This window comes from Mytilus galloprovincialis, chromosome 13 (assembly GCF_965363235.1).
Source record: "Mytilus galloprovincialis chromosome 13, xbMytGall1.hap1.1, whole genome shotgun sequence".
NCBI classification, from domain to species: domain Eukaryota; kingdom Metazoa; phylum Mollusca; class Bivalvia; order Mytilida; family Mytilidae; genus Mytilus; species Mytilus galloprovincialis.
In genome coordinates, this window is record NC_134850.1 from 39,438,602 (window position 1) to 39,459,267 (window position 20,666).

The 20,666-nt window shown below is 31.1% G+C and overlaps 1 protein-coding gene across 1 annotated transcript; it reads right to left on the minus strand.

Moving 5' to 3' along the window:
- Positions 1-5,858: 5,858 nt before the first annotated feature.
- LOC143057524 (uncharacterized) lies at positions 5,859-7,527 on the minus strand. Its single transcript, XM_076230836.1, has 3 exons — positions 7,307-7,527; positions 6,498-6,661; positions 5,859-6,082 (listed from the first exon to the last, which is right to left on the minus strand). The coding sequence occupies exons 1-3, from the start codon at positions 7,471-7,473 to the stop codon at positions 5,859-5,861; spliced, it is 555 nt and encodes a 184-aa protein (XP_076086951.1). The 5' UTR covers positions 7,474-7,527.
- Between the last annotated feature and the right edge of the window lie 13,139 nt (positions 7,528-20,666).

Consider the following 20,666-nt stretch of genomic DNA (forward strand, 5'->3'; position numbering starts at 1 on the left):
ATGTTATTTCCATCTCTGTCTACTTTAAGGATGAATATAAATTAACAATTATTTGGATAATTGATGTTTATATAAAGAATTAACTCAGTTTTATTCATAGATAGGATTTCCCCTTTTGTTACCTCTTTATCATGTTAGCCTCATTTTCAAATTATTTTGGGATATACGTCATCTATATTGCTGCTCTTGGATCAATAGCAGTGCCCCTTTTGTCATCAGATATTTTCATTACATTTTGATTGGATTTTCATATTTTAAATTTCCGCCACCATCCCCACCTCTCTCCTTTTGTTGCCAGTGCCTCTGGGGACTATTTAGTAGTCATTACTATTGTTGTATATACATGAACTTATACCTGTAATTTTATGACCTTAATTTTTGTATTATTTTTATATTGATGTATTTTCTTTTATTCTCTACTCATGCTGACGTATGAGTTTCTTTTATACTACTCAAGCTGACGTTTGGGTTTCTTTTATATTTTCTCATGCTTACGTATGAGCTCTTATTTACTTCTCATGCTGACGTATGATTTTCTTTTTTACTTTCTCATGCTGACGTATGAGGTCTTAATTTTTACCCATGCTGACGTATGGGTTGCGTTTATACTACTCATGCTGACGTATGAGTTTCTTTTACATCTTCTCATATTTACGTATGAGTTTTTTAAATCTCTACTCATGCTGACGTATGAGTTTCTTTAATTCTCATCATGCTGACGTATGATGTCATGTCTTTTCTATACTCATGCTGACGTATGAGCTTTTACTCTGTACTCATGCTGACGTATGATGTCAGGTCTTTTCTATTCTCATGCTGACGTATGAGCTTTTACTCTCTACTCATGCTGACATATGGGTTGTTATTTTATCTTTCATTTTTCATGTACTTATGAGCTCAAACTTGTATTGTTAATTATGAGCTCTTATATTTGATACTCATACTGTTTTTTGAGTTAGTTAATTTTATTTACTTACTGACGTATGAAGGTGTTTAAATTTTAATCATGTTGGACTTTTCGATAAAATTGTATACTTTTATCATCAAATTTTATCTTATCCCCCAAGTTTTCTGTATATATTAATTTTCATTTATATGTTAAAAGGGGGATAACTCTTAATGTTTATTATGTGTATGCAGCTGTTAGTCCCCAGTTTTTCCAATGTAATTTCTATTTTTATATTATATATTAGTTTTAATAAATAGTTTTATTAGCACTGGATCTTTATTTAGTCTGAGGATAATTATATTCCACATTGAAAAACAACACATAGATAGAGTTACTTATCACAATATTGGATATCAAAGGAGATGCAAGGTATACCTCAGTGAGATAGTCCTGTCTTGGAAACTTAGGACTTTTTAAGGTCAAATACAGTCTTCAACAATAATGTTATTTCCATCTCTGTCTACTTTAAGGATGAATATAAACTTCACTTTGCATTCACATATAGAAGTGAAGTAGTTACCCCGTGTTCGCCCCACATTAACTCCATCTCAAATGAGGGCTAATTTTAATCCAGATTCGCACAGGGTTAAGGCGCTCACACTACCTAAATTTAACCCGGATTAACTAATTTGGGTTGACCCCAATTTAAAAAGGCAAAGTGTGAACAGGGTATTACTTTCCATTTGATTGTTTATAGGCAAATTCAGGTATCATGATGATTCTCCTCAAAAACCGATTGTTTTTGTTTAGACAAACGGACATTTGTCAATTAAACATTTGATTCTGTGATTACACTTCTTTAACAAATTACTTCCCCTTGTCAATCATAGACCCATGCAAAGCATGATACCATGTAAGTGATATATCAGCCTTTTAACAAATTTTAAATAAATATAACTTTCTGGTATCAAAAGCATTTAGCTTAATAACAATTAAATGTAATTAAAAGAAAAACTTAAAGGTTACACACGATAAATTTTCTCTTTCCACTAGCACATCATTGTCAATAACAATTTATGTCCCTCCCAAGGGAGACAAGTAAAAAGGGGATCTCTTATAACAGGGTTCATTATGGGAATTTTATATGTCTTTTTAAGCAATCATGTCTTTATATTTTTAATCCGAAGTCCCTGATAAAAGTTTAATCATGAAAAATGCTGAATTTGCCTTGACGGAGATAATATCATAAATCATTTTGTTTGCCAGAAATGTAATAATCTTACTTTATCCTGAGTACGCCAAACAGGTCCATTTCTTTCCATTTACCCCACTGATAATCACTTAACAAAACATCCATTTCTAATCTCTCAATTCCAACTTTTATGACATAGTTGCAGGGGTCAAAGTTCACAAAGAAATGTAGAGATCTGTCAATTAAATCCACATCAAGACAGCACTGGACGTTGTTACAACTGTCATCTAAGTAGCATGTTATTACAGATGTATTTAGATGAGGCAATACAGTGGTGCTTGAGCTGCAATCTGTAATGGCAGGAAAAACAAGGTAAAAAAATAATTAAAAGCTATGCTATCATTCTAAGGTTAAAGTGAGATGGAGAAATGAAAGGGAAATTAAACCACAGCATAGACATCAACCTATTCAACCTATTCATTTGTCATGGATTCTTTTTCCAGAATAAACACTTCCTAAAACTGTCCCTGAAATGGACTCATCAAATTATTTTCAATTGTTTCCTTTGATAGCCTCATTTCATTAAGTTTGAATTGGATAATTAACAGATTTCTGTTCACTTACGGAATCGATTTAAAAATCTACATTTAAATTTTTTAAGCCTTTACTCAGGTATTGCATGGGAATACATAGTCCCCTACCAGTTTTAAAAATTTAATTATACTGGAACAAAATGCTAGACTTGATCTATAACTTGTCATTATGTTAACTATATAACAAATATCAAGTCAATATCATCCAGCATGATGAAAAAGGGTGTGAAAACTAATCATTTTCGTGATTTTTCAAGTTCAAGGACAGCTGTTTAAAGGGAGATAATAAAGGTACTGAAATATTTTAGCTATATTCAGTTTTCTATTACTTACACAAACCAAATAAGAACCTGTGTTAATTTGATAATAAGAGGCTGTCAAGAGAGACAGCAAACCAGATTTTCCTACAGAGGTCAAACCATGTACAGTTGAGCAAGTATGGACACAACATTTAAGCTTAATACAGCTCTAATTTGGATTGTGATTGAATATTAGATAGAGCATAGGTTTGTATTTTGGTACCAGTATTTTACAACATTTTGGGAACCATTTCTTCAGGTTTTCAGTAGAAAAGATCAAATAATCATATATTTTTTTTGTTTTTTTACACATGATGCCCACTTTTAGTGCTGCATGTTAAGAGTTTATTTACATTTTAAATTGCATAATTTAATCCGGGTTTTAAAAACCATATGCATTACCTGTACTCCAACCCTGGTACTGGGCAGAAAATATAGAGGTTGGATCTTGTCTACTGCATTCCTTCTTTTTAAGAAAAGGTGCTACTTCAAGGGTATCCAATAACATCAATATTGCATTAGAAGATAGTTTTTTAGATGTTTCTATATTCATATCGGTGTACCATTTTGATAGGGACCAGTCTGAAAAATAGAATTTATAATGTAAAATGCAGATAAAAGCAAAATTTGAATATATTTTGAAATGTCTAAAATAAAAATTCTAAACATTTGTAGTCATTGCCCGAAATTTTTTTATTTATCTAAATAGCAAAGACATATTTTGTTTTGTTTACATACTGATTCATCATAAGATCTCTATTATACAACTCAGAGACATAAAGTAGAATCTTACCAGGATATTACACATGGTGGCAGTGAAATTGACTTCTGAGAAGACTCAAAGTGAAGGAGGGATACCAAAGAATTTTAGTATGTTTAAACTCCAAGAATTTCAGGGCATATAAATGTTGGAAATATGCCGCACTGCCCTATGTTTTAATCTCTGAACAAAAAAGTAATGCATATCAATTTTCCATTCTAGACATAATTTTTTACAAAACTTCATAGTAAAGGAGGACAGTTTTAGCTGTAAATGGAGAGCCTATGAGAAATTGCATTGTCTATATAGATTTACACAAGAGCACCCAAAACAGTATGGGTTTTTCTCATTGTTGGAAGCTGTATGATGGCATACGATGCTTACTACCACTTTATGTTTACTCTGAAGGATAGTTGTTTCATTGGCATTCATATTACATCTCCATATTTTAATATTGTTGAATCCTACTTACTTGCATCTAAAAACCCTTTTGTCATGCTGCATTGAACCTTAGGTAATTCAGTGTTAGAAAATATCGTAGCCTCAAAAGCACATGGACCTCCATCATTAAAGCAAACTTTGAAATCCAAATCTATGTAGTATACTGATAAACCATGGAAGTCTGTAATTTTGTACCTACAAAAATCATTGCATTTTCAACTTTAGTAGCTAATTAAAATTTTGAAAAAAAACAGGATCTTTGAAACAATGCTATGATTAAGCTATGAATTTTGTTGATGCAGAAACTTATGGAATGTCACTGTGTTGAATGTTCTATCCTGAATTATATTAAAACAAGAATGTGTCCCCAGTACATGGATACCCCATCCACACTATCATTTTCTATGTTCAGTGGACCGTGAAAATGGGGGAAAATGTCTAATTTGGCATTAAAATTAGAAAAATCAGATTATAGGGAACATGTGTACTAAGTTTCAAGTTGATTGGACTTCAACTTTTACAAAAACTACCTCGTCCAAAAACTTTAACCTGAAGCGTGACAGACAGAAGGAAGGACGGACGCACAGACCAGAAAATATAATGCCCATAAATGGGACATAAAATAGACAACAGCAGATTAACAATTCGTTATCCTTGCAAATTTTAATTACATTTTGCATTAAAAACAAAAATTATACATTTTTGGTTTCATATTATGAAACAAATAGCTTACAAATTACCTAATTTCAATTACTTTTCCAATATGAAACTGTTTCTCAATCCCATACTCAAAATCCATTAGGAAAACTTCATATTGATATTTTTCAATACCAATGTTTAGTTTATAATTACAAGGGTCTATCGTGAGAAAAAAGTTCACATTTCTATCTATGAACTCAATGTCAGCACAACAACTAAATCCTGTACAGGTTTTGTCTAAGTGGCATGTAATTGAATCTGGAAGGTCAGGAAGTGTTACATTTACTACACATTCTGAAAAAAAGAAAATTAATCAGTAAACAGGATCTAACAGAAGTAATTAGAAGAATAAACATCAACATATTTAGATCACAAAACAATTAAAGAATGCAATTCCACAAAGTGACATAACCAATTGGAACATAGGTGAAGATGAACCCATCTTGATCTTCAAGCAATGGTAATTTTGATCTTTTAGTATATGTTTGTTTTTTTGAATCTGAGATTTCTTCTGTATTATGAACTCTATAGTATAGATATTCTTTTATTAATGTTGTTTTCCAACTTTTTAATATGGGGACGAAGTTCCCTATTACAGTAGAAAATTCAATAAAAAAAAAAATTCCCGAATTTTTCATTGTACTAATGAACTCAAAATCGTTCAATTTTTTTTTTTGTCGCATGTTTGAATTTCCGGATCGGCGCAAAAATCTACTTCCGTTTCTGGTCTTGTTTACATGAGACTTTGAATAAAATGTATATTTATCAGTCTAAGAAAGGAACTTATACTAATTCATTTAAAAAAAAATGTTTGTTATTAAAAAAACGTTACCTGATGACAACGTTTCTTTGTTTACATTGAATATGACGTCATAATTTAAATAACGTCACAAAACTAAAATCCCTCACAACAGAACCAAAATCGGAAACGTTACGGTATTTCCATTTCTCTTTTTAATTAACATTGTTGATTTTTAAAAAAATCCTAGACTTTGTCCCCATTCACAGGTAATTCCTGCCTAATATTACCTGAATTCCATCCATGGTTGTGGTCAGTTTTGTATATATCAGCAGACTGGTCACATGTTGGGTTTAAAAGATAATCAGCCAGGTCCAGATCTTCCAATAACTGTGATATCAGGATTGGAGGTAACTGCTTCAAGGAACTACTAAGCCCGTTGTCACTCATCCAGTTATCAATGTTAAAACCTGAAATACATTTTTTTTTCAATTCTTATCCAATATTTGTTGGTTTTCTTGTATAATTTTTCCATATTTTTAACAAATATGTGATTTTTGGACAAATGTTCAACTAATAAAAGAATGCACACACTTGCAAAATATTACAAGGATACCAAGGTGATGAAAAAACACTTTCAGAGCCATGCAGCCTGCTAAGTAGCTAACGTTTTTTATTATTTTTATCCTACCTTTAATTACATACTTTGAAAGATCAGTCAAACGGGTGATAGTTGTCTCATTGGCAATCATACCACATATCCTTATTTTTATATTAAATGTATTTCTGCTATATCCTTCAATTATCTTCTTTTACCATTTTTTTAAATGAAACAAAATTAGAATAATTCTTTCAATCTGTCTTCAGGCGTAAAAGTTGACTGACCTGGAATCACAAAGTCATCAGACCAGGAACAAGGTTGTTCTGGTAGCCTTACACCATTCAAAATGTCAAACTTGTATCTGCAGTCACTGTGGGTCTCAAAACAAACGCTCATCTTGGCATCAAACAGGTAGATCTTTTCAACTCTAATTTCTTCTATCCGAAACCTATTATAAAATTTCTTTAGAATTAAAACCAAGTATCGAGTATTCTGATTATGTACAAAATGTATATGCATTTTAAAGATAATTCTATTTGAAATGATTTTTTTCTTCTTTTTAAGTATTCACAATATAAAACAGATTTATCAAGAAGATTTTAAAGTCGTATAATTCTTTATTAATGAATAATCTAAGAAAAAATTACAAGTTTGAGTGCTAGCTTAAGGTGGTACCTAACACTTTCACTAAAACTAATTTGGCTTGTTTAATTTTCATAAAATTTTGACAAAGTATTAACTTTGACCCTTTGACAAAAATATATAAAAATTTCAAAAAATTTGAACCAACCAATTGATCAGAAAAATTACACTGGTTATAAAGCACTTTGACAAACACTAATTTTGACCATTGAGACACTTCAGATTCCCTTAAAAGCACAACATAATTAAAACGTTTAGCTGATTTTACAGAGTTATCTCCCTGTAGAGTTAGGTTCCACCTTAACATGTAAAATTAAATTCCGTACTTTTAAATTTACACTTACTTCCAAAAAATGATCCAAACATGTTTTCAAGATATATAGTTTTCATGCATTAAAATGACGTTGTACATGGATTTTTTTCATGTTTAATATATAAAGAATTTACTTACTCAAGTCTAACCATATTTCCAAGAGATACAGTTTTCCATGTATTGAAAGTGTAGTCAAACAAAGATTCATTGATGACAAGTTTCTCAATTCCAATACTGAGTTTGTAGGCACAGGCATCTAACAAAACATGTGTTTCCAATGTTCTTTGTAGAAGTGGTACCTCCATACAACACTGAAGTCCTGTACAGTGATTTGGTAAACGACAACTTACATAGTTCGGTAGGTGGGGAATGGATATACTATCTGAACAAGCTACAATGATAAAATCAAAACATTCAGAAAACTTTTATACTGATATAAACTACATCACAATAATTTATTCTGTTTCATTACTATTACAAAAATACTATGTCTTCTTAGAGAATGGCACATACTTCAAAGGCTGAACTGTGTGCCTGATTAGAGAAATTTCAATCTTTGCAATGGCAACCTACAAGAACTGTACAGAAAAAAAATTATACATCAACAGTTATGCATCTGTTATGAACTTCTCAATATAAGATGTCCTATATAAGAACCAGTGAAGACTAAAATGTTTTATATGATAGTCACATATGGTTGTCTCATTGGCATTGATACGAAACCTCCTTCTTCATATATATATACAGTAATAGATGTATATAGTTTCTATCACACATTACGCTTCAGGTCATATAAAACTATATGTTGAATTTGTGCCAACAAAACAGTCAGACTAGACACAAATCAAAGAGCTGAAAGCTCTGAGGAAAAATGACGCCACTGTCTCTTTTATTGCGATATTTTTAATTCAAGTCTGGATTTTCACATAATAAGTTTAACATTGCAACATGTCTTGTAAGCATATAATTGATATTCGTATGTGTGTGTGTGAAGTGAAGATGACAACTGGCTGTTTTTTTGGTACAAAAAAATAGGTCAAGACTATTTGAATGATCTACAATATCCAATGACTGGCTTTTTTTTGTACAAATAAATAGGTCAAGACTATTTGAATGATCTACAATATCAAATGACTACTGGCTGTTCTTTTGTACTAATAATAGGTCAAGACTATTTGAATGATCTACAATATCAAATGACTACTGACATTTCTTTTGTACTTATAAATAGGTCAAGACTATTTAAATGATCTACAGTGTGCAATGACAACTGGCTGTTCTTTTGTACTAATAAATAAGTCAAGACTATCTGAATGATCTACAATATTCTAAGTAATGTGATTTTTTTTCTTGAGCAGACAAATAGGGATATTCTTTTCATTTTTTATTTCATGTCAGTCGGGTGGCTTTATATGAAACTTGAAACCACTTCTCTGCCATATTGTTATTTTATAATAACTCTGCCCTTGACCGATATAATTGATATTCATTCTTTAACCATACATCATAGTCATATGAGGTAGTATTTGATTTTGCACTCCCACACCATATTTCAGGTGAAATGTCTGTCTCCATTTGAATTAATGACATTGAACCATCATGGTATTAAACACAATTTCAAAAGTGATAATGCTGTTAACGTGGGTCACCATATATTCAACTTCGATGGCATTCAAGATATTGAAATTTGTGTCAGTTTGGAACAATGATCTAGACCTATAAGAATGAATTTTATTTAAAATAATGCCATAGTATGTGACCCCTACACGGTAACAAACATAAATAAGCTTGAAAGGATACAACATCAAGCGGCAAGATTTATCACAAGTCAAGAGAGGACAGATGTGTCTCCAAAATGCTTGCCCAATTGGAACTAGAAGATCTATAGACAAGATGAACCAGCCAGAAGTTAATATTTATGTACTAAGTGGTTGAGGGGCTGATTCCCGCTATTGAACCAAAAGAATTCCTCAAAAAAGCACGTCCAAAGAGAACTATAACTGCCAACAAATTCGAAGAATTCCAAGCAACAAATATTGTGGAAAAGCAAGTGAAGAATAACTCTAAGTGTAAAGAATTCTAGTCAAATTAGCACCTAGTTAAAAGTCACCCGGTATAGTCAAGTATAAAAGTTATCAATTAGTTTAAAAAAAAAAAAAAATTAGTTATAGAATGTTCAAACAATTCACTTCTGTATTCTAACTGCTTGTTGATTTAACAACGATGTATTGAATGTCACTTTTTTTAAAGTAATTTAAAATAGGAAGATCATTTATACATTATTACAATTATTTATATATTTTGTATCAAATATTATTGGATGCCGAATTGACTCTAAATGGGTGCCGATTTGACCAAATACCGAATTGATCTATTCTATTTGTGCAGATTTGACCAGGTGCCGATTTGACTTGTACCCCAAGTAAAACACCGAGCAATATTCAAACTCATTCTTTGTAAAAACAGTGATCCCGTAAAATCAACTAGACAACACTGTAGTGCGCGCATCAAGCGCAGAGAGCTTCAAATCTGCTCTCAAGCCCAGTCAATAAATCGGTGGTGCTCTCTCAAACCGTTGTATTATAGCCAGTCTTGGTAACAACAACGTATTCATACAGATACAGATACAGACTCTGCTGCTGTAACTTTGTAAACAAAGGTTCATCCGCAACGCGTGAATATTACTAATTTCTGATTCTTTAAAAACTTTGTATATCTTGATAAAGACCTTTATCTATCCGATGGATATCAAGATGATTCCGATTATAACTTTTTTTATGATTGTAAAAATGAAATGGCAAGAAAGGTTGACATTATTTAGGAGAACTATTTTGTCTAGCAATTGCTGATCATTGGAGTGTGAAAAGTTCAAAACCACACCACGTGGGTATAACTGTATTACTTATTTCCGATTCTTAGAAAATTTATAAATCTTGATAAAGACCATTATCTATTTAATGGATATCAAGATGATTCCAATTATTTGAATGATTTTTAAGTTCAAATGGCAAAAAAGTTGACATTATTTTTTGTCTAGCAATTGCTGATCATTGCAATGTGAAAATTTCAGAACCATAACAAAACGGATCTATTGATAAATACCGATTTGTTCCCTATTGTAAGACATGTACATAAAAGCGAAAGCTTGAATAAATATGAAAAATATAACAAAGGGATAGCTCAAAATACCACTTGATAACAATAAACATATGGACAGGTCAAGATGTTTTTTTTCTGTATATAAATAAGGTAAGTCAACTGTTTTCCGGCTGACCACTACATTTTGTTCGAGTGTAGGGTAATACAAGAAGATTCCAGTTAGTCTATGAAAAACAGTAAATACGAAACCAAGTGCGAAAGGCAGGTCGGAAGAAATATAATCAACTTCTGTAAGTTCTGGTCAATGGTAAAGGAAACATGACCTTGATAGCGTCATTTTCCAAAAAGGGTTTACCATGAAATTAATTGTTCTGCAAAATACAAATTTCCAATAAACCTGAAATATTAAATCAATCAACTCATATTTGCAGCATGAAAAAAGATTAATCTACATTAACTGTCTTTCAACACCTATAAATGATGATATTTTCATTATCAAGAAGTTTCTTTTGTGTCTGTCTAATCTCTATCTAAAATCTTACCTAAAGTATTCCATCCCAGACTATCAGTATTGTATGTTGTTTGAATACATCCAGGATCTTTCAAGTATCCAGATATTCCTAACTGATGGAATAACAGGTCAACTGTGAACTTTGGTAATGATTTTGAAATAACTACATCTTGCTTTTCTAACCAGTGTGTCAAAGAAAAATCTGAAACCAAAGGGACACGACACAAATTATTATTATTTACATTATACAATATGGAAATTTTAAATAAAATAGTGCGTGCATCAAATACAAATGACCTTCAGTAACCTTCAGTAACTTTCAGTAACCTTCAGTTGGAAACATATGTTTGTAGCCTAACAGAATTTCCACTGAACAAATATTGTTATAAATGCCATTATATCTGTGCCTGTTTGACAAACATTCCATACCTTTTATTCTTTAAGGACCAAATACAGAATATTTCTTCCACTTGGAATTTGTACTTACACAGTTACCAAGCTCACATTGCTTGTCTCTACATAAAAAAAAAAAATTTCCAAAGTTGTGGAGTGGAATCTTGATACAAATACAAATCCCTGCATTTCTTATAATTGTAATTTATGCCACTTTTGAAAAAGGAAGATAAAAATGCATGTGCTATTTTAAAACACCAAATTTTTTTATAAGTCCCGTTCTGAAATAATTTCCATGTCAGTTTCTAATAGTCAAATTTAACCAAGTTATTCTTGAAGGGAATCTCCTTGTCATATATAAAAAATATCTTTTTAAAAATGAAAAAGCCATCTAAGGAATTTAAATGTAATATTTTAATAAACCTACTCCTGAAAAATGTTTTCCCCCATTTCAGATTTTTCTGAATAATGAAATCATCAATGAAATGGGAGAAAATTTTGTAAAACTTATAAACATGTTTAAACTGTAATGGTTGTCAGAAATTTGGAAACACCAAACCATGTACTTCATAAATATCTGAGAAACAGGCAATATATGCCTTCAATTTTAGAACCCATTCCCACATTTTTCTATAATTAAAAAATCATCAGTCAATTTGTGTTCTACAAGAATAACTAGTCCTTCACCTTAACTACTTATATTATACATAGTTTGATATTAACATGTGCACATATGCGTAGGAACTACTTTGTATGAATATGTACTTCCTTTCAATATCTTCTTTTTTTCTCTATCCGCGGCCCAATTTGGTGGAGTTACATATTTCAAAGTCTACTTAAATTATTTTTCCAAAGAATTCCTCATATGCCAATCCTAGGGGCTGTCTCAAACTTGCAGTGAGGTGAAAGTGTTTCGCTCCATGTTTAAAGCCTGACTATGACTTTGAGATGGACAACAGCAATAAAAGCACTGTTTGTTTGTATTTTGTGTATCTTTTTGGCTGTGCATGTACTGATTTTGTGTCATGGGTTAATACCCCATATCCTTTGTTTTTCTATTATAAATCACCTTTGATAGGAAAGCCCTCGTTATAGTCACAAAGAGGTTTTGGTAGTTTTGTATCTCTGAGTACCGTTTGTTGAAAGATACATCCAGATGACTCTAAACATAAACTCATGTTGACGTTAACAACAAATACACTTTCACTTGGGAAATCATAAATCTGGTAACTAAAATAACAAGAAATAAAGTTTTAATATTACAATACAGCTGAGAAATAAGTAATGCCACAAAATCATTTAAATATGGTCAATTCAATAACAAAACAAATTCTTGTTGTTCATAAAATTACTAGCTATAGTAATATACAATTATTGTATATGATTCATAAATAGTACATGTTTTGTACTCTAGAAAATTTAGTGTTGCTTGCAGATCTTTAAGAATCTTTATGAAAATTATTCACACTCTTCAGACTGAAATATAGACTTAAATGTTTGTGCTGACAATTGTCTAGTGTTCAAGACTGTAAGTTGACCCTTTGGGCCACATGAACTTTAAAAGTTTTAGATCTTTATTGCATTGCCCCAAGCCCCTACATATCCATTTGCCATAAAAAGAAATCTATACCTATATTCTATGAACCTGTACTTCTGTGGTTGTCATTTGTTCATGTCTGTAATATTTGTTTTTCAGAAATTGATTGGTTATAAATTGGGCTGTCATTTTTCTCAATTGAATTGTTTCATATTTTTTCTGTATAGGCCTTTTAAAGCCGACTCTATGGTATGGATTTTCTCATTGCTGAAGACTGTATGTATGCTTGGGTATAATTGCACTATTTCCGCCTTTTTCGAACTTTTGTGCATAGTTGTCTCACAGCAATCATACCACATCTCCTTATTCTTACAACTGACAGTACAAGCATACTTATATGCATCTTTTAAATAATCTTTAACTGGAATCACTTACCTTATTTTAAGGAGTCCCAAAAAAGAAAAAATCTGAATTGTTCCAAATTCAATTTTCAATATTGATATTGTTGTGTTCAGGTTTTCAACTCCAACTGTGAATTTGTTATTGCATATATCCAAGTTCAAATAGAAATTCAGAGAGAGTCCAAGTTTCTGTACATCCACGCAGCAATCAACTCCCATACAACTGTTTGAGACACGACAAGAAAGACCTGACTGAAGTGTTGGCAAATCCATGATTGCTGCTTCACATCCTAAAATGCAAGTAATCTTTATAAAGTCAGAAAAAGCATAAGAAGAATGAGTAAAATGCACAGGTGCTGTTTGTTCCAAAATATTTAATTTTTTTTTGAAATTCATTTCCAACAATTCATATCCATATTTTACTTAAAACGTTTTGACTGGCTCTGTATATTCAGTGATGAAGAAGGGACTTGCAAGACACAAATCAACCTTATTTGAAATTCACTGCCAATTGTACTCGTACAAACTTCAATTCCACCCTTAGCTAAAGTACTCATCATGCTCAATAATTAAAATAAGGGATCTGGGATCACTGCTGAACCCTTGTGAATATCTATTTTGAATAATAAAAAGATCTATGAAATTGAATTAAACTTAAAACGGCACATGTTGCTTGACTCTCAGATCAAAAGTACCTGGCTTTGTACTTCCTCAATCTGGAAATGATTGTGTCTGTATATGCAACTAAAAGATATGTCAATATTTTCTACACAAGCTTATGTATTAATTTGACACAAAATAACTGTTACTTTATTAGAGCATAAAGCAAAATGACTTTGAATGCCACGGAGCAATGAACTAGTGGTTTGAAATAATGAAAGTCAAAATAAAAAGAATGCAAAGTCATGACAAAAGCTCATTGGGTAAAAACTGGCAGAGTATTTTTACTCTTAATATAAATGTATCTTTTAACATACCATTACTGATATTCCATCCATTTTGTGTGATGTTAAAATATGATGCTCTGTTACATTGTGGGTCCTTTAGATATGGCCTCAGATTCATTTCTTCCATTAATTGTGCTACCACAAATGCATCTAGTGTTGTGTTGCTTACATATGTGTTTTCAGATAGCCATTTATTCAAGGAGAATCCTAAAATAAAAGCAGTATATTATCTAGAGTATCATTTTTTCTCTTAGAAAGACAAAAAATTAAACCTTACCAGATAAGTTGCTGTGTTTTTCCTTAAACAAGTATTTCATACATTTTAAAAACAATCATAATAGTTTCCAGATATGTGACGACTGAAGAGTTAGTCAAATTGTTGCATCTCCCTATCACCTGAATGAACATTATTCTTGTTTTCTTTTCAATAGCAGCTTTTAAACATTTTTGTGAAACGTTTCAACAAGTGATGACAAAAGATCACACTGGTCCATCAGCTTTAGTGTATTGATCAAATAATAAAAAGCAATTCCACATAATATTAAATGCATCTTTGTTTATAACATTGTATTATTACAACTAGATAGATAACCATTATGCTATATTTTTCAGCAGTTGAACTCCAAAACACAAAAAAAAGTTCTGTTATCATTAATAAATATACAAATTATACAAATTTGTGACTTAAAAGTAAATAACTCATTAAGTCCACACCTGAAATGTAAAATCCTTCATCCCAGTTGCACAAATTCTTCGGAAATTTCTGTTTATTCAGGATGTTGATATTCAGAATACAGTCATTTGGGTGTGAATATTCCAGACACAGCTGAAACTTCAAGTCAACCATGTACATACTGTCCTCTGCTAGATCAAAAATTGTGTACCTTCAAGGAAATTGTACCATTATAGTATAACTATTTACAAACAAGAGTCCACACATTGAAAAGTCTCACCTTCTTTACTAACCATTGATATCAACATTTTACTTTAAATACAAAGACATCCTTACTACATGTATAATATAGTTATAAAATGGTACTTCACAGTACTGAACATTGCTTGCTAAGTTGGCAATAACTGAATATGTTTAGTCTAGATAAAACAAAATAATATAAATATATGAAAAATAAATAAAATTTAACATTAATAACTTAACTCATGCAATTGAGGTTAAAAGATAATGTTCTGGATTTTTGGCAGTAATTAGATTATTCTAAACACATGAACTTAAAAGAACATATAATTGAACTAACTTTAGTTTGATTCCTCCTTGTAAAGAAAATGTCTCCTCTTCCCCCCATACATATGTCAAAAGGGATTTCTTGACATGCAATGCCTCTATTGCAGTTTCCATTTCATACACACATGGATCTAGTGAAATGTTTATACTGATGGTTTTATCGATAGGTGTAACATCAACACAACACTGTACTTCCATGCAGGAGTCAGGTATATAACAAGAGACATTTGATGGTAAAACTGGCAAGTCAACTAACTTAGAACAATCTAAAACAAATATTTTAATAAAAAATCATCATGATGGAAGTAAGCATGACTCTTCATGTGAATCTAAGAAAAACTTGCATTTTCGTGAATATTTAATTTCATGGATATACATGTATCTATAGGTAATCTGTATTTCCTCTGTACCAACAAAAACCATAAAAAATTGGTAACAATAGAATATTAATGAATCCACAGTACTATTTCTGGTACATTAAAATGTATGAAACAATTTATATTTTGTTGATATCTGCTTTACTACTCAGGCAAGAATAATGATAGTATTCTAAAAAAAAACTCCACTTGGTTGATATTTTGTGACAAAATTGGGGAATTTTCAACAGCACACTGAAACTAGAGACTATTGAGAACAGATATATAATTGACAAATGAATTTGAAGACAAGAAAATTTTACTCACTGTTTGTCAAGGAATTGTGTTTAGAAAATGGGAAAGTGGATCTAGAGCAAGATGGTGAAAGCAAAAATTCTGTAATTCCAAGTTTGGTCAAGATGTTTTCAATGACTACTGCTGGTAACACGTCTGTTACTGTCTCTGGAGTTTGCTTTAATAATGATGTCAGTGAAAAATCTACAAAAAAACAATTAAAGGATTGAGACATGTTCCATCATTATGTATCCAATGATTTCTTGACATGTATTATTTTTCAAAAGGTTATGAATAACAATAAGCAAAATAAAAAGAATTTAGTTTATAAAGGGTTATAATTGACTTAGAGTTTGATGTTCATTAATCAGGCCAAAATACTGCAAATTTCATATAGAAATACTTTTGATATTACAATTAATACAAAATAACTTCTTTAAGGCACATCACATACTAATTAAATAACAAAGAAATTACCCCTTAACTCTTCATTATTAGTAACTTAGCTTTGGTAAGAAATTTCCATGATTTTAAATCATTTTGAGCACAATTTACTTCGGCAACCCTCTGATCCCGAAAGGTTTTTTGCATTCAGTATCATCATTAGGATCTTTGGTTACAGAACATTTTGTATAGCAGGATGTGGCCATTGATTTTTACAAGACTTTAGGTACAAAATATAAAAAAAAAATCATGATTTTGAAGACTTAAATATCATCTTATCGAGAGATTTGTTTAAATTAGAAGTACAGCTTTTGAAAATTTAGCTCCAAATTATAGCCTTTTTGATATTTTAGTATGAATTTAAAATGCAGGGCCATAACCTTTTACAATGTAATAATTACATTAGATGTATGTTTCATTATAATACGTTATTCTGATTGGCTAACTGCACATCTCACGTTATTTCTTAATCAATTGCATTACACAATAAAATTTATCATTCATTAGATGACATGAGGTCCCACAATAATTATAAAGTGCACAGGTGAATTTAATAAAAACTTGATAAAAGTCGTGTTTTCATGATCCTAGCTAAAAAATGTTATTATAAGTATAGAATGCTTCTTTTTGTAACTTCATAGGGTTGTAAAAGTGTTGACCCTGCACACATTTTAAGAATGAAGTGCTTCTGCGCTTCATACAAAATTTACTTCTGTCAACACTTTTACACCCCAATGAAGGTACAAAAAGAAGCATTCAATGCTTAATTGCAGCTTAAACTTTAATTAAATAATAAAAATTTATTTCATTATGAAACGTTTGGAATTATTTCATATTATCATATAGTTAATTGTAATTGGTAGAATGTTTACCATAAAGAGCAAATGCAACATTGATATATTACCTTGTGGATAACTAGTTCCCCAGTCACAATACACTTTTGGTAATTTGGTATCCTTTAAAACATGAACAGTTGTCAAACAGTCTTTGGAAGTTTCAAAACAAAGACTGATATTCAAATTGATCTGGAATTTTTTCTCAGAGACAAGATCTTCTACCATATACCTTAAAAGAAAAAGCAACAGTGAGCAAAACAGAATTTACTAACCTGGTTTACTGATCATGATTGAAGTTATGTTGGAAGTCTTAAATAAAAAGTTAACTCTACAAATATTTTATAGAGTTAACATTACCATTAATTTATGTAAATGAGGTTAATGTCAGAAAGACATAATACAATTGATTGGTTAAACGATTGAGCTATATCGTGACAGTCAGATTTTATTGATGAAGGAAGCTGGAGTGCCTGGAGAGAACCAGCAACCTTTGGTGGGAAAACTGACAATCCTAGTTAATTCAGATTGGTGTCAAATGCACTTGCCACATGCCATATCGAACTCACTACCTCAGTGTTGATAGGCTAGTGATATAGCAATATTTACACCTTTTTGTCCCCAAGGGATTTCGCATGCCCAGTAGACAGCACTTCAATGTTAAGATGAATATTAATTATATGGTAATTTTTATAAATTAACTGTTTGCAAAAGTATAAATTATTTGAAATAATTATGTCACAACTTTTCGGAATTTTGGGTTCTCAATGCTCAACAACTTTATACTTGTTTGGCTTAGGTCTTAGGTAGATGAAAAAGGTGTCTGGCCTATCAAATTATAAGCCTGGTACCCTTGATAACTATTTACCATATGGATCACTCAGCCATTGAAGCTCTATCAAATAGAGACCTTCTGCTTATAGTATCTGAGAAACAGACCTAACCATGAAAATGAAACAGTGATGATTAATAGAACCATGAAAATGATTTACAGGCCTGCCAGACAAACAAAAACTTTATACAATTATTTTATACACCAAATATAGTTGACCAATTGCTTATAGTACCCAAGAAACAGACCTTACCATGAAAACCTAGCATTCACCAATGAACAGTTACAATTATGTCAAGGTCAAGATGAACCCTGACAGAGATATGTAAACCTTACAGTCATTCCATACTCTGAATATATTTATCCTACTGATTTATTAAGTATCTGAGAAAAGAACTTCCCAATCTGTTTGTCCAAACTTTACAAACAAAGGAACATTCCTTTATTAGGTGTAACCACTGCGCATTTAGATTCTGAAAATTTGGTCCATATAACAGACAGACAGACTGATGGGGGGTGGGGGTCTTTTTTCAGTATGTATTTCCATCAATTGGAGTTTATTTTTTTGTACAACAGATCCAATCAATAGCTATTGTATTTATTCAATGAGAAAGTATAAATTAAAATGGATAGGAAGACTCCAACTGATTTTAGGAAAAAGTTTGATTTCCTTCACAATAATGAGTTGAAGGAAAAGACATTAAAGCATAACTCTAGGGAAATTAATTATAAGTCAGAGCTTTTAGTTATTCTTCATACAAAAACTTACTCAATTAGTATGACATTCATGAAACTTAGTTTCTGTATGGATCCTGAAAAGAGAAAATATTTAGTGTAAGACAAGAAGAATGTTGTGCCCGATTTACAGAATTAATATAGCATTTACCTACAGCAGTACATTTTATGCAAGATCTTGACACAATATTTAATTTAATCAAAGAATATCAGTAGGTGAGTGATGAAAAATGATGATTACAAATAAAAAGATATTGCCTTTCTGTAAATAGGTGTTAATAAGTTTAGATCGATTTGGTCGCAGAGGGAGACTGTGTCCTAATTACACATTTGAGTAAGAACAGAAACACACAAATTGTCATAAACCATCCAAGATTTAACATAAGAAACCTGAGATCATGGCTCAATTCTTGACAGTATATACATAGAATTAATTTTGAAAAAAAGGTTTAGCCAGAGCCCAAAGCTATGAAAAAAATGTGTCATCTACTTTATGTGAATCAAATAAATGTTTTGAGAAATTTGACTGCAGACTGTATGTAATGTTAACTAGATGAAAAACTAAGTTCATTTATAAATAAGTTATATACAGAAAAACAGGGAACTTTTCAAAATTCCATCTTGATACTAGCTTTTGATCATTAACAAAGCTTTTGTCCAAATCAAGGAGAGTTTAAGAAAGTTAATAATTTTTTTCAACCACAGAAAAACTAAGTCCATTTATAAGTAAAATACAGATAATCAGGATATTTTCTTTCAAATTTGACTTATGGATACTATTTTAAGATCATAAACAAGCTTCTGTCCAAATTTGGTTAAAATCCAGGATATTTTAAGAAAGTTATTTCAATTTCAAAAACTTTAACCACAGAGTGAATAGTTGGGAATGCTTTCGTTGATAATGATGACTACAAGGGAATGTAGGATAGCTATGTCTCACTTTTACAAAAAAAAGTCGCAGGCTCAACAAAAATACACATCAAAAGTTTTCCGTTGACATATATCAGTCATCATTTGATCATGGTACTAAACAAAGATCCTATCATATTTAGTAACTGTATTGAATCTAGCCAGACATGTAAAATGTCTATTCAATACGACTATTACATTTTAACATTATAATGGTTTTGAAAGATTTCATCCCTCATGCCCAATACACTGTATTGTCCAGGTGGGAGGGTGATGGGGATGGGGTTGATCACATTAAGAGAAGTACCAATCTAAATGACTGGCAATCCTAGTATTAATGTTCAAAATGCATGTCTTAATTTTTTTTTACGTTTTTTTGTTTTATTAAGTCAATATACATATGCTTAAAACTATAACTGAATTCAGTAAGTTCAGAAATTAATATGGCATTTATTATTGCAGTCGCTATACAATCAATGCAAACTTGAGTAAAATTTTTGCACCTTCAGGAAAAATCTAAAATGGTTGTTTATATATACCATATTTATAATCTGTCAAATTCAACGTTTTATGATATCTTTCAATCTGTAAATGCAACTGATGCCTGCATGTGTCAAGTTCAAATGAAGCTTTGAATTTGTGCTGCAAGAAGTCTACGCCTAAACAACAATCAACGCCTAAACAAGATGTGAGAATTTTGCATCTGGCATCTGCAGGTAAGACTGGTAATACAACATCCTCAAAACAACCTGCAAATTTAATAAAATTCAATCTTAAATTATATTTACTTGTTCATTTTTAAAAATAAGAAAGAAAACATTAGACATTTGTTTTAAAACAATATCATAAATCATAACAAATGGAACACACAAAGACAATTTATAATAAATAAAGAAACCCTACACTGATAACTATCCAACATATCTGTGATGTTTCATGTTCCTAGAATTATTGGAACTATTCTACT

Bases quoted from the DNA above. Each gene is read 5' to 3' on its own strand.
- LOC143057524 (XM_076230836.1), bottom strand. From the start codon at position 7,473: ATGGAGGTACCACTTCTACAAAGAACATTGGAAACACATGTTTTGTTA. The intron at 6,662-7,306 runs GTAAGTAAATTC...ATTTTATAATAG, and splicing joins GGAAATATGGTTAGACTTGA to GTTTCGGATAGAAGAAATTA. The intron at 6,083-6,497 runs GTCAGTCAACTT...AATGTATTTCAG, and splicing joins TGATGACTTTGTGATTCCAG to GTTTTAACATTGATAACTGG.